At 46.7% G+C, this 14748-nt stretch overlaps 1 protein-coding gene across 1 annotated transcript in view; it reads right to left on the reverse strand.

The window, feature by feature from the left end:
- The window catches only part of mnta (MAX network transcriptional repressor a), a 150233-nt gene extending 135708 nt beyond the window's left edge, over nt 1-14525 (reverse strand). Inside the window, exon 1 of the mRNA XM_085964843.1 lies at nt 13288-14525. Within this exon, the coding sequence (XP_085820969.1) occupies nt 13288-13357 (70 nt within the window). The 5' untranslated portion in view covers nt 13358-14525. The remainder of the gene's footprint in view (nt 1-13287) is intronic.
- Nucleotides 14526-14748: the final 223 nt, after the last annotated feature.

Below are 14748 nucleotides of genomic sequence, written 5' to 3' on the forward strand. Positions count from 1 at the left end.
ATTGCAGAGTGTCTATTGACACCACTGTGTCAGCCAATGAGTTGGAGGCGGAGCAGGACTTACGGCAGGACTCACAGTAACCTGTCTATTTTATAGCAAACAAAGCCTATTTACTCAGCAAACAGAGTTTATTTAAACAGCGCACTACAGCAAACAGTCTACAGAGTCTATTTAAAGAGTCTCTACGAACAACAGCAAACAGAACTCATGACTGAAACTGCCGCAAAGTCTCCCCATAAAAAGCAGGGTGATTTCTCCTGCAAATTGCAGTGAATAGACGATAGTTACATAATACAAATTATGTGCGTAAAATCAATCCCAGTAACTTACAGCAGTGCGGTCTCCAGGTGTGTTTGACGGGGGAATTACCCAATCCTCTCCATTCTGGTCGGGAATAGTGGTGTCAATATATGTAAACGTATTATGGTAAAGCTGTGTTTAAATATGGCCTGTCTCTTTAAGGGCATAAAAGTTTAATTACTGTAAGTAGCACAACCCAAGGTTATTTAGAGGTTAACTGCTGTCCGTGAGGAACGTTTGTAGTTTGGCAGGTGCTTGTAAATTCCCAGATCCACGTCAGAAGAAACCAACATGAAATGAATGCCTTTCTTTTTCTGCACATTTAACACTTTCAAATGTCTCTGAAATGCGGCGGTTGTGCACTAGATGTAAGACCTACATACAGTAATACAAACGTGTATTTCAGACAGACCCAGCACGACGCTCAATGCCATCAGTCCCATTCTACCTCTGAAGAAAATATCCACACAAAGCTAACTGGAAAGGTTCTGTTTTTTCACGTGGCAGAGCTGCCAACATTCACAGAACATTTGTCGCATAAAACAGAATATATAGCAACAGGCTGCTGAAAGGGGAAATAATCAGAAACTCACTCAAACAACTTACATAAGTTACACGCTTCAGTCACATTTTTGACATTTGATGTCGATTCAGACAGGTGAAACAAGAACATCACAGTCTCCAGTCTCTAGTATCCATCCAAATGTTGGTGATAGGATTATTCTATTTATATTCTTGCCCATAGGGGTGACTCTACTGAGGAGAGGAAGCCCTTTCACACTTCTGTTGTGCAGTATTGGCACCAGCCCCTTCCTGTTCACAGGGTAAACGCCGTGTAAAATTCCCTCTACACTGCACCAAGCATGGGCCTCAATTCCAGTCCCACAAGACCATCCCTTTCACTGGAATGAAGCGTTCCAATTCTCACTCCAGTCGTTCATCCATATTTCCAGCATTTCTCCGGAGTGAGGCAAGAGATTGCCAAACAGGGCACAATTTTCTGTTGTGTATCCATGGCTACCGGTTGAGAGCATCTAAACTCTTACAGCCCCCCCAACCTCATCCCACGGAAACAAACAATGCTAGAAACACACACAGCTGTTCAGTCAGCAGCAATAAAGAGAAAAGGGAGGTTAACGTTTTAGAGTCATTCTTTCTGCAAATGCACATTGACCTGCTGTGCATTTTCAATATTTTCTATTTTTATTTCAGATTTACAGCATTTTTCTTTTTACTCCCAATAGTCTTAGTTGAACAAGAATAGTAAAGTACAGTGTCTCAACCCACTGTCCCCATCCCTCACCTGGATTAGTCTTAATTGTTTTATTACCCAATTATAACCGCACACAGAGTTACAGATGCAATGGTTTACTTTAACTATCACATGACTATGGATCACAGTGGTTCCAAAGACAATTGCCTGCATTTTTAAATTGTATATATTTATTGTGGTACAATTAAAAATATGTGGAACCTGTATTATCGCTGACCCTGGAGTGAGACAATGTATTATGTTAGGAGGGCGCTGACTCATAGTGTGGGACCATTCCACACGTGCCCGCAGCCCTCCAATACCCATCCCAGTAGCCATTCTTTACATTTGTATCAGCAGGTTAGTCGGCCAAAGTCCACATCACAGATGAACCTGGTCCTGTTGTTCACACACAGTTGTTGTTCCAAGCAGGGCTAAGTGGATAGCAAGAAGAATTAATCATTCCTTTCTTAGCCCAGTGTCAGCCGGGGCTCAGTGGGTAGCACTCTCACCCGAGTCAGAAGGTTGCGGGTTCAAGTCCCACTCCAGGGACCTGAGCACAAAAATCTCGGCTGACACTCCCAGTACAGTGCTGAGGGAGTGCTGCACTGTCAGAGGTGCCATCTTTCTGATGAGACATTATAAACCGAGGCCTCATCTGCTCTCAAGTGGATGTTAAAGATCTCGTGGCACTATTTTGAAGAAGAGCAGGGGAGTAATCTCCGGTGTCCTGGCTAATATTTATTCCTCAATCAACATCACTAAAACAGATTATCTGGTCATTATCACATTGCTGTTTATGGGGGCTTGCTGTGCACAAATTGGCTGCCGTATTTCCTACATTAAAAGTGACTGCACTTCAAAAACACTTCATTGGCTGTAAAGCGCTTTGGAACGTCCGGTGGTCATGAAAGGCCCTAAATAAATGCAAGTCTTTCTTTTTCTTTCCGTGAAGTGAAGACTAATTGCAGCACCCCTATTAACCCTGACTGTGACCAGCTAACTCAGCACAGGCAATGGATTAAAGAGCTGGGACCCTTCTTTGCCTGTATGGCTCAGTACAACACTAGGCGATGCTTTCATTCACCAAGTCATCAATTTTTATTATTCATCCCCTCCACTGACCTGTGATCAAATATGTTTCCCTGCACACGAGGCACGCTCCAATGCCTCACCCGAGTGGCCTTTACAGACAGTGAGCAAGACAGTCAACAGTGGAGGGCATCACAGCCGAGCCCAAATTCTCTCCTTACCACACACACATACTCTTTCCATCACTAGATAGTAATCAGAAGCAGGATCCCTGGCACTAAGCTAATTTTACAGCAACCAACTAACACAGCAAAGAGCAAGATTCAAACCTGGAGCGTTCTTGGTCCAGATGATGGAGTTCCATGACGTACATTGCATTTCCCAATTGGGCCATGCTGGCCACGTGGTCTAACGGATAACGCATCTGACTTCAATGCTAATTGTGGTGATAGCAGACGATTGCAGGTTCGAGTCCTGTCTTGGTTCTTTCGCAGAACAAAAAAAACTTGCCATAAAACCATCCCAACTGGGCTATAAAGTGGAGCATTATCATCCTTTTAAATGGGCTTATCTTTGTTGAGCAATGCTTGGCTAAAGGTTACTCACAGACCAAGATACAAAAAAAATATGTTTCCCATTAGTCTGTAAGCAAACCAATTATATGGCAAGTAATGATAGATAACAACTGCATTCTACAAACCCAGTTGTAAGCACAGTGATCAAGTGTCCGTCTTCCAGACTCCACAAAGCTGCACTTCCACTTAGCTTTGTTCAACAGTTATAAAGACAATTAAGAAACTGACCAAATGAGGAATATGAGGTGGTCGACACATTCTACCAGTTAACGTGCTCCTAGTTAAACTTCCTTTAAGAACAAATCTTTTCTTTCTTGCAAACATTTCTAACTCTACTTCATAACATCAGTCATCAGAAATTTGGGGAAAAAACTTCTATTTTTTTCTAGTTGTTGATAGAAAATATGAATTTTGATTCCCTCCATCCCTCTTTAAATCTCTGTATAGCCACAACACCAGCATCTCTATAATCTCAAAAAATGCTGGAAATACTCAACAGGTCAGGCAGCATCTGTGGAGAGAGAAACAGAGTTAACGGGCTTGATTTTGCCATTGGGGTCGGGCTGGGGCATGTCAGGTGGTTTTCGTGTCAGGACCCCGACTCCGATGTGAAATGGGAAAAAAGTACGATTTTCCCCTAATTGGGCCCTTGATTTCCAGCGTGTGGGAACCCCTGGCCCAATTAGTCTTTCCATCCTGAAAGTCGCCTCCGATGACGTCATCAGTGCTGCTGGATTTAAGGCCTGCAAGCAGCCTTGCTTCTTCTGGAGACTGCAAACGCTTTGGACATTGTATGAAGGACTTCATTTACCGACCATGTCCACCAGCAAGCAAAAGTGTGCACCTCGATTTGATGAGCCCTCCTTCCAAGCTCTGGTGCAGGGAGCAAGATCTAATAAGGAGGTGCTCTTCCCTTCCTCAGGGAGAAAAAAGCCACCACAACAGACTAAAGCTGTGTGGCTGCAAGTGGCCCAGGAGGTCAACTCAATCTCTATGTGCCGCAGAACCTGGCTGCAGTGCAGGAAGTGGTTTCATGACCTTCTCCGCACAGCAAAAGTGAGTATGACTTTCTCATCACCCTCAATCTCATCCCCAGCACTCTGCTTTGCCAACCTCTTCCTCCACATCCCACTTGACACTGACATTCCTGCACCCTTACCCATTCCCTCTCTCTCTATGGTCACATTCACTTAACTATTCGACCATGCAGCCCTCACACTCCCCATCACTGACGCAATGACAACAACTTACAACACACAGGGAGGGCCCTTTGTCTCCTTCTAAGCATCTATGTTATGGAATCTCTACACTCACTCCTTCATTCTCACTCAAACTCCACTTGTCTCCCTCATTGCAGGAAAAGAGAGCCCACAATAAGAGGGAAAGAGCGAGGACAGGGGGAGGGCCACCCTCAGTAGCACAGCTCACCACCTCGGAGGCGGCGGCCCTGGAAATTGCCGGGATCGAGGACGATTCCCAAGTGGGGCACGGACAGGCAGGCGCATCACAGGAAGCTGGTGACAGAATAGTTTGGCATCTCTGTCATTGACATTGCATGAGTGACTAATAATGATTCTGATGCTCTAACAGATTGACTTATGATCATCTGCACAATTCAATGTGCATGTAACCTTGACCTCACATCTCTAACTCTTTCCTTTACTCCCCCACAGGACCATCGACAGCCCCCGTCCCCACTGTCCAGGAGGAAGAGCCTGAGCTTCCAGACTCCTCAGAGGAAGCTGCAACCTCTGAGGGCGCTCCGTCAGCAGAATTAAGCACACCCTGCACCAGCGCAGACACTCACACTTCGGTGGGACCTTCGGGACATAGAGTAGAGTTGTCACCTGGTCAGCAGATTGTGGAGACAGGGACAGCAGTGGAGAGTCCTCGTCGCAGTGGAGAGGACACTCCCAGATCGGCTCAGCTGCATGTCGACCCTGTGCCTCCGGGTCCATCCAGAAGGGGAGCGGTGCTGGAACTCCAGGAACAGGTGCAGGAGTCTCCGGCAGGTTTTGTCTCCAGGGTCGCTGCGAGTGTGGAGCGAATGGAGGAGTCCATCGCTAACATGAACAGAGCCTTTGTGGAGGCGTTGGCGCATGAACGCATCGCCACGGAAAGGATGGCAACCTCCTTGGAAAGGATGGCTACCGTAGAGGAGAGGATGGCTACCTCCATGGTAAGGCTGGCTACCTCCGTGGTAAGGCTGGCTACCTCCGTGGTAAGGCTGGCTACCATAGTCACTTGGGTGTAATATTGTGTTTAATTTTGAAAAGCCATCAGATGCTTGTCATAAAAAATTCTGATGGCAAACTGTTGCAGTTGTGGCATGTGTCATTTCGCTAATGGGACTTCCACATTGAGGGCTTAGGGTGACTTGCAATTGTCAGTATGGTGGTCAGATTGATAGGAATCCGTAGGTTCTTGGCTATTGTCGATGGTCTGATAAGAAGGTGCGAGTCAAAATTGTTTGATTGTGCAGGCTAAGCAAATCTGAAGAGATGAGTGCGTCCCTTGCATCCCGGGCAGCAATGTGGTCGCGCGCTGGCGCCTTCTGGCCTGTGCAGCTTCAGGTGGGTGAGCAGCAGCTTGGCGCTCCTGTTGTTGCTGCTGCTGTTGTTCATGGTTCTGCTGTTGCCACAGCTGGTCTTCGTCTGAATCTGATGTCCAGGAGGAAAGGAAATAAATGGTTCCTGTGATTCTGGTATATGCTTCAGTTGAGGAAGCGCTCAGTCAAGGTGGCGAGAGGGGTTTCCCAGGAGGTCACACTGGAGATGGGTGTCAGGCTCCAAACTTCCACAACAATGAGTATGCTTGCTAAAAGTTCCCCCAGACCTGAGACAACAAAGTTCTGCCACCAGCAAATGATGATTGCTGAAAACTCCTTTTTAATGGTGGAGCTGCAGCTGTTAGTAAGCAGTCCACTTGTGAGGCCGCCAGGATTCACTGGCGTGTTCCAGAGGAGACGTGCAGGACATGGGAAAAGTGGTAAAATCAGAAAGACCTCTCAAAATGGGATTATAGAGGCACTTAACTGGTTGTTAAGGGCCTTAAGAGCCTATCCTGCCTCTTGGAGGCGGGATGGAAACGGGGTCAGAAAACGCGCATTTGGGAAAATTGCTCGGAGGCGGGATGGAGGCGGGATCGGGCCCACCCGCCATTTTTTGCAATTTTACCACCTCACACGCCTCCAATCCCACCTCCTCAGGCCTGGCAAAATCGAGCCCAACGTTTCCAGTCCGATGACCTTCCGATGACCCTGACGAAGGGTCATTGACCTGAAACGTTAACTCTGTTTCTCTCTCTCCACAGATGCTGCCTGACCTGCTGAGTATTTCCAGCATTTTCTGGTTTTTTTATTTCAGATTTCCAGCATCCGCAGTATTTTGCTTTTGTATCTCAATAATCTCCTCCAGCCCTACAATCTCCCCCCTCCCCCTTACTGAACTTTCTGTTGCTCTGTCTCCAGCCTCTCGAGAAGCCCCCGTCCCTTCACCCCACCATCGGCGGCCGTGCTATCAGCCACTTAGGTCCCACACCTTGGAATCCCCTCCGTCCCACCACCTCCCCCTCTTTCTTCTTAAAACTGTGGTGTATGTAACCTGTTCCACCTTAAGAGAACTTAAGCCTGGTCCACCTTAAGAAAGGTACTACTTTCTTTGGCTGCTGTATACGTAATACCGGTGGTGACCACACCGGTATATAAGCACAGTGTAATAATATTGTATTCAGTTTTAGTCCGACCTCCAACCAGTAAAGACCTGTTGAATTTACTCTTGTGGTCTGTGTAGTAATTCTCACTATAACACACAGACTTAACAAAAACCCAACTCTTTGACTTAAGTTTTTGGTTATTCCTCCCGATATCACCTTGGGTTCAGCATCCACTTTCCTCAAGCCTCTGTGAAGCATATGTTTCTACATCATATGCGTCAGTCGTGACTCAGTTGGTAGCACCCTCGCCTGAGAGTCAGGAGGTTGTGGGTTCAACTGGTGGCTACTTCGAAACAATTGTGCTTGAACAAAGCCTGGCGCAGGCAGGGTGGGTCAGTGCCCCTTTTCGCTGCAGAAATCTCTGTGATTCTGCAAAAACAGAAGCCCCAGTGCGAAGTGACTCTTTCCATCTATGTGTTAGCTGGGGCTCAGTGGGTGGCACCCTTGCCTTTAGTCAGAAGGTTGTGGGTTCAAGTCCCACTCCAGAGACTTGAGCACTAAAATCTAGGCTGACACTCCCAGTGCAGTGCTGAGGGAGTGCTGCACTGTCAGATGAGACGTTAAACCGAGGCCCTGTCTGCCCTCTCAATGGGCGTAAAAGATCCCACGGCACTATTTCGAAGAAGAGCAGGGGAGTTCTCCCCAGTGTCCTGGCCAATACTTATCCCTCAACCAACATCACTAAAAACGCAGGTTATCTGGTCATTATCACATTGTTTGTGGGAGCTTGCTGTGCGCAAATAGGCTGCCGCATTTCCTACATTACAACAGTGACTACACTTCCAAAAAAAAAGTACTTAATTGGCTGTAAAGAGCTTTGGGACGTCCCGTGGTCGTGAAAGGTGCTGTGGAAATGCAAGTCTTTTTTCTTTGTCCAAGATGCTATATACTGCAAGCTGTCTTTGAAACGTATAAAGTCATTCAATAAGGGGATAGCAAAGTGGTACAGAATGTGATGTTAAAACCTCATTCTTTTCCCCTGCCACCAGAAGTGTACCAGTATAGAGTGAATGGGGATGTAGATTCAAATCAGCCCAGCTCCCATTCTCGGTTGTGTTGCTGTGTGGAGGCCAGGCAGCTCCTCCTCTCACAGGATGGTGGTAAAAAAAGAGAGAGACTGAGTCACTCCCAAACCACTGCTGCACATCACCCAAAGTGATGAGAACCAGGTCTCTACCCAGCCGCGCTCTTACTCCAAGTAATGTATATCCTGAACAGGGAGAAAAGGGGAAAAGAGAGACTTTACACCTTACAAAAAAAAACAGTAACTGAAGGGATCTCGGACATCTTTTATCTAAGGAAAAATACAGGAAGAAAAATCCTTTCTCCCTTTAGGGAATCTCCCTGTACAATTTTTTGTCACAACACACTGGAAGGCAGAAAGACCAACAGCATTACAACCAGCCACACTGCCATTTCCAGCCTATTCTTCATGGGTATTGTCAACAATAGCCCTGCATTCAAAAGTAAAAGATTAATAGACTGCTGTACTGTGTAGCATTTTAGAATGGAGAGCAGGCTCTGGGCTGATGTTCTGATTTACAGAACATTATGCCATGCAGGAACATTTTAAAATCACGTCATGTATATTATATGCATAGAGTACAATTCCTCTGTCTAACATTAAAAATAATATATCACAGCTTTTTTTTTTTTTAAAACACAATTTTGGCATACAAACATCAATGGCTCAAGCCTGTATTTTTTCCTTTCAACTATCTACAAATCAGCAGTGATCATAGCTAAAGCAATATGCTTCATTTAAACTGTATTCTTGCAGGTCAGAGAAGATATTTTCTCCAGTCTTCCTCCATGATTCCCCAGTGCAAAGCACATTCAGGTAAGGGATCTGCCTACAGGCCTTGCAAATGCTGCTTTGTAACCAGGCACAAAGAGGTGGGCAATAATGCCTTTGGGTGTGGAGTGGGGGCAAAGAGGCGAGGTATTTCCCCATTCCCTGTTTTCCTCCTTCACACTCGCCTCCACTTCTTCCCTCCATCAGACAACATGCTACACAAACCTGCGTTGTACTACTCTGTAAACACAGCATGCTGAACACCTGCACCTCAGACACACACTGTTTTTTCCCTCAATGAGAGCACATGCATAGGCAACTTTAGGATCCTGATCTCGGTCAAACTGATCAGTATTTGAGCAAGGTGCTGCTCTGACGCAAGATCATCGACCCGAAACGTTATCTCGGTTTCTCTTGCCACAGATGCTGCCTGACCTGCTGAGTGTTTCCAGCAGTTTCTGTTTCAGTATTTGAGCTTTATGGACCCAAGCACACAAGCGATTGCTGCACAAGGGTTGCACTGTGCTCTGTATCTCAGTAACTAAGAGCACAGCAGAATTAGTTGGTAATACTGTTAAGTTGGAACTCTTACAGAACTAATTAATAAGTTTGTTTGGCAACATTTTGTGCAAGTGAATGAGCAACTTTGTTTCTGGCAAAGGCATCATCCACTCAACAGGAGGCCAGGGTAGTATTTAAGGATTCTGTGCTTTATATCCATGCTGTTGTAACTACGTCCAGTGCCAGAGAATGTTATTTATTCTGCTAATACTACCCCATGTATAAGGGTGCCTCTCCATTGCAACTTCAAGCGGTTTTCCATTTATCCTTCAGGTCAGGTGTAGCACAGCCAGATGAAGTATTTACTGCCTGAAATGCTTGAGGAGCTTTTTAAAAAAATGCTTTCTATCCCCCCTCCCATAAATGTTCTTCCTTTACTCCTTCTCTCCTTAAGGTAACGAGTCAGACTGGCTTACGGTTCAGTGAATGCCAAAGAAACCCTTAGACATTGTGCCCGAGTAGCTATCACACAAGCCTAGACAGCAAGTTCTGCTGGCTATTTCATCAAGGTTGTGGGGGAATCAGACCAAAACCACATCCTATTCCCAACTAACGTTCCAGCAGAGGTGACTGGACAATCAGGAGTGGAAACCCATCCGGGTTCTTCCCCTCTCAGTGTCAGCTGTGGCCCAGTGGGTAGCACTCTCGCCTCGGAGACCGAAGGTCGTGTGCTCAAGTCCCACTCCAAGGACTTGAGCACATAAATCTAGGCTGACACTCCAGTGCAGTGCTGAGGGAGTGCTGCACCGTCGGAGGTGCCGCCTTTTGGATGAGACGTTAAACCGAGGTCCCATCTGCCCTCTCAGGTGGACGTAAAAGATCCCATGGCATTATTTCGAAGAAGAGTAGGGGCGTTATCCCCGGTGTCCTGGCCAATATTTCTCGTTCATAACAAAAACAGATTATCTGGTCATTTTCACATTGCTGTTTGTGGGAGCTTGCTGTGCACAAATTGGCTGCCGCGTTTCCTACATTACAACAGTGACTACACTTCAAAAAGTACTTCATTGGCTGTAAAGCGCTTTGAGACGTCCGGTGGTCGTGAAAGGCGCTATAGAAATGCAAGACTTTCTTTCTCTCCCTATCCCAGAAAGATGAAAGCCAGTTGTGGCCACTCAGTTGAGGTCATATAGTGCTGGGTTAAACTCAGGGGGCACCCTCATCTGCTTAGCTCAGTACCTCGCTGTACTCAGCTTCTCTTCTTAGGCAGTCCCTTGGAACCGAGGATGACTTGCTTCCACATTAAAAATGAGTTTGAAGGTGACTGATGAGTCCAATGCGGGACCTACAGTCTCTGTCACAGGTGGGGCAGACGGTGGTTGAAGGGGCGGGTGGGTGGGGTGCTTGGGTTGACGTGCGCTCCTTGCACTTGGCTTCCGCTTGCTCCCGGCGAAGAGACTCGAGGTGTTCGGCACCTTCCCGGATGCTTCTCCTCCACTTTGTGCGGTCTTGGGCCAGGGATTCCCAGGTGTCGGTGGGGATGTTACACTTTTTCATGGAGGCTTTGAGGGTGTCCTTGAAGCGTTTCCTCTGCCCACCTGGGGCTCTCTTGCCGTGCCGGAGCTCCAAGTAGAGCGCTTGTTTTGGGAGTCTCGTATCGGGCATGCGGACAATGTGACCCGTCCATCGGAGCTGACTGAGCGTGGTCAAAGCTTCGATGCTGGGGATGTTGGCCTGAGCAAGAACACCGACGTTGGTGCGCCCATCCTGCCAATGGATTTGCAGGATCTTGCAGAGGCAGCATTGGTGGTACCTCTCCAGCGCTTTGAGGTGCCTGCTGTACATGGTCCATGTCTCTGAGGCATACAGCAGGGCGGGTATCACTGCTGCCCTGTAGACCTCGCTGTAAGGCGTAGTCGCCCATCAAGTCGTTAAAAAACACCTTTTTTGGTTGAATACTTATTTTCAACCTGCAAGTGTCAATGGCATTATTGGGGTGAGGATACCTTGCAGGAACAGAGCCCGAAAAGGTGAAATAGCTGAATTAGCACAAGGTGTTTCTGCAGCAGAGCAGTGCAGTCAAACATGACACACACAGTTCTCCCTCTGTCTGCTCCTAAATATCAATGAACCGCCCTACATAAGGCTCCGGCGCCAGCAAACTGATGGTGGCCAGTCGCATTCAGCAGACAAAATAATAGGCAATGTGCAGAGGTGCCGGGAAAGAATGGGGAGAGTGTATGTATTCAGTGTTTTTACACTTGCTCGAAAAATGTGTTTAGGAGAGAGATTCCTGAGAGAATCCGGAGTGCAAACCCAAAGGACCGGCTCCTTATATTTAGCTCACCGGCAGCCTTCGCCCCCAGAAACACATCTGTTGGCCAGGTTTTGATGGGCCTACAATGTTGTCCTACAATGCTCCCCGAGCCGGGCTCATTTGCACCCACGAGTGCAGCTGATGTTCGGAGATCTGCAGCTCTGGCTGATCTCCTATAGTCTAAAAGTGTCACTGGTTAATGACGGTGTATCTACCGAGATTAATTCAACTCCTTCACATTGGCCTCAATAATCCCTCCTGGCCAATTCCGCCGGCTACGTCACCAGCACACACTATTTTAAAAGAGAATTAACAACAACATAAACTAGTGTCAAAAAAATGAAGGACCATTAAGCATAAAAAGTATTTGGTGTCTCAAGAAGGGGAAATCCTCTATGCCCTAGGGTGTTGCAAGATCAGAAACCTATTCAGAAAAACTGGCTTCATATTTTACTACACCTGGGGCAGAGAGAAAATCTTAGCCCACGATTGTTAAACAAAACTATGGAGGTCGTTCATTTCTCCCCTTTAATGTCTCAACCCATCTCCCCTCAGAAAAAGCATCAATGATTTTTCAGCCTTCATTTAAAAAAAGCACTCTACGTTTAATTTGATTTGATTTGATTTAACCAAAAATGCTTTTATAGGGTGGCGTGCTAGTTACAAAGCCAGGCTACACGCGGCGTATTATAGGTGGAATGGGATTTAATCAGACGTCCAATCTCATCACTGCTCGCGCGTCCAGAAGGAAATGTGATTGTATGACAGCAGGCTGGAATTTAAAGGAAAAATCATAAGGTGGATTTGAATGCTCAATCAATCGTCAACGGAAGACTTGAAACAAATCGCGCCGTGATATTTACAGATATAATACGAAACACTATTAGCCGGGTTATAAACAGGTAACAAGTGGGTCTGAAATTTACAAGAGGCAGGCTTGCCCCCGACGCACGTGGTAGCGGGGAGGAGTCAGACACGTCACCCTGAACAAAATACACTGATATACTATTATTAACAAAAGCTCGTGGAGATGGGGCTCGGGAGATGCCAGCAGCCCGGCTCTGCGACATCCTTCAGTACAATGTATCTCCCTCCTCCCGTCGTGTATTACACTCAACAAATCAGAGACTATCCCATTTACTAAAATCGTGACTGTTGAACATTGCAACAACAAAAAAGGAACCAGAGTATCATATGACAACCACCCCCCCCTTCCCTTCCCGTGCCACGACGCGTCATTATGCAAACAGACTACAGTATTTTTGCACGTCTGCCTCCGCCCTGCCTCCTGAAAAAAAAAATCCTCAAGCACACACACACAAAAAGTGCAATCGGCTGCTTTTGGTGTACAGTAATGCTGCGATCTGACGGCGTTATCCAACACCCGAACATTTCCACGTGTCAATTTTATTCCTAATGTCTGGTTTCCCACAGAAAAAATACATTCCTCTGTCAGTTACATCCGATTCCGAGAATGACGCCGACTGGTAATTTATCCCAATTAGTTTACGTTGTTTTACTGAAAAAAGCTACCTTTCATACAAGAGGACTGAAAAAAAAACTCCATTAAAATAATCATGTTTATGGCAAGAAAAGGGAACATTATTTCAATTTGTGGTACCATCAGCATCATATGTAACAATAAAAATGTAACACCCAGAAAGTGCAACACTCTAAAAGAGGATCATGTAATAAATGAAAGGCTACACGGATTTTCTGGAACCCGAGCCAGTGCAACAAGACAGACAAGCATCCGCATTGGTCAGAGAGAGAGAAATGTTACATCCATGCGTTCTCTTACCACGTGTTTTCTGTTGTTGCGCCTGCCATTCCAAAAACCTCGCAGCTTCCAGCAGTGTTTCGATACTCATGCTCGATCCTATCAATCACTTTAAAAAAAACTGGGCGATTTTTCTTTTTTTGGAGGGGGGGGGTGGGGGAGGAAGGGGGTTAAAGTTTTAATTTGGTTGCCTTATACAGGCCCAGTAGACCAGATCAAAAGAGAGGACGAAATATCCTTTAAACCCCTGGAATCTTCCAGATGAGGGAGGGAGGGAGGAGGGAGGGAGGGAGAAGAGGGGGGGTGGTGGGGGGGGGGAAAAAAAAAGAAGTCTCAAGATGGCGCAGTATACAGCCCCAAAATCCAGTAATCACAACAAGCGGTAATACTGCCCACTAGCAGTCCGGTGCAAACCACGTCCTAGATCTTAACACCGAAACGGGAGACGTTTGAAAATAATTTTGGGGTTTTTTCTGAAAAAAAGTCTTGAATTCCTGGCGGCTCTTATTTGTTTTGTTTTTCCAATCGGGTTCCAACTCATTGCGGAAGCGCCGCGTTCCAGAATCGAAGGTTAAGTAGCCCACTGCCGAACGTTAAGTAACAATCCAAAGGCTGCAATGTATCCAATTGAGTCAGTATCAGTTGGGTGGAAATTCACCAGTGTTTCCAAACAACCAGCACGGCGCTGATCGTGCTGCTCATTTACATCTCACTTGATCCGCCCCGACACTCACACCAATCGCGCTGCAGAATGCCCCACAGTAGTATTTTCACATGGACGCCCATCTGCGTTAATCTGTCGGGAGGTTTTTTTTATTTTTTTAAAAATAAAAGCGACGATTATTGAAAATAACTCCCCCCCCCCCCAGCCCTGTTGTTGCGCCCCAGGCGATCCTATTGATTTAGTTGCTGCTTTACGTATCTGTAGGGCGCTTGTTGTAGAAGAGCCATGATCGTTAGTGTCTTTTTGAATTAATACGTGTGTCTGTAACATAGACACACGGACACGTTACTTGACTGGTAATCGCAGCGTGCCCGCTTCCGCGCCACAGGTTTGTGTGTGGGTTCGCGAGGAGGTCCGCGGGCTATTATTTGTGCATAAGATCGCACCGTGATCATGCATATTTGTTCAGAAAAGTACAAAATGGTGGCGGCTCGGACTGGGGAGGGTGTGGTGTCGGGGAGGCAGAAGGATGCGGAAGAGTGTAAAATCGTGTTTGACAAAACAGCAAAAAAGAACAACGTGGTGAAGGCGGAGCTTGGCTCAAACTCGTGGGACGCGTGATATTTAAAGGGGCGGGATCCGGGTACTGGAGTCTAGCCATGGTCAATTACAGGTCGACTTGCGGAATGAACGCTCAGATTGCGCCGCGCCGCACGGCTCCGACCGATCTGTGGGCCGGTGGACAGCGATCACGGTGCATTGATGAGTTAGCATTGTCAGTAAATGCATTATTGCAACAGGCGAGGGAGCACGAGAGG

Source organism: Somniosus microcephalus, chromosome 22, assembly GCF_052327205.1.
Source record: "Somniosus microcephalus isolate GS21.2 chromosome 22, FLI_Smic_1.0, whole genome shotgun sequence".
NCBI lineage: Eukaryota > Metazoa > Chordata > Chondrichthyes > Squaliformes > Somniosidae > Somniosus > Somniosus microcephalus.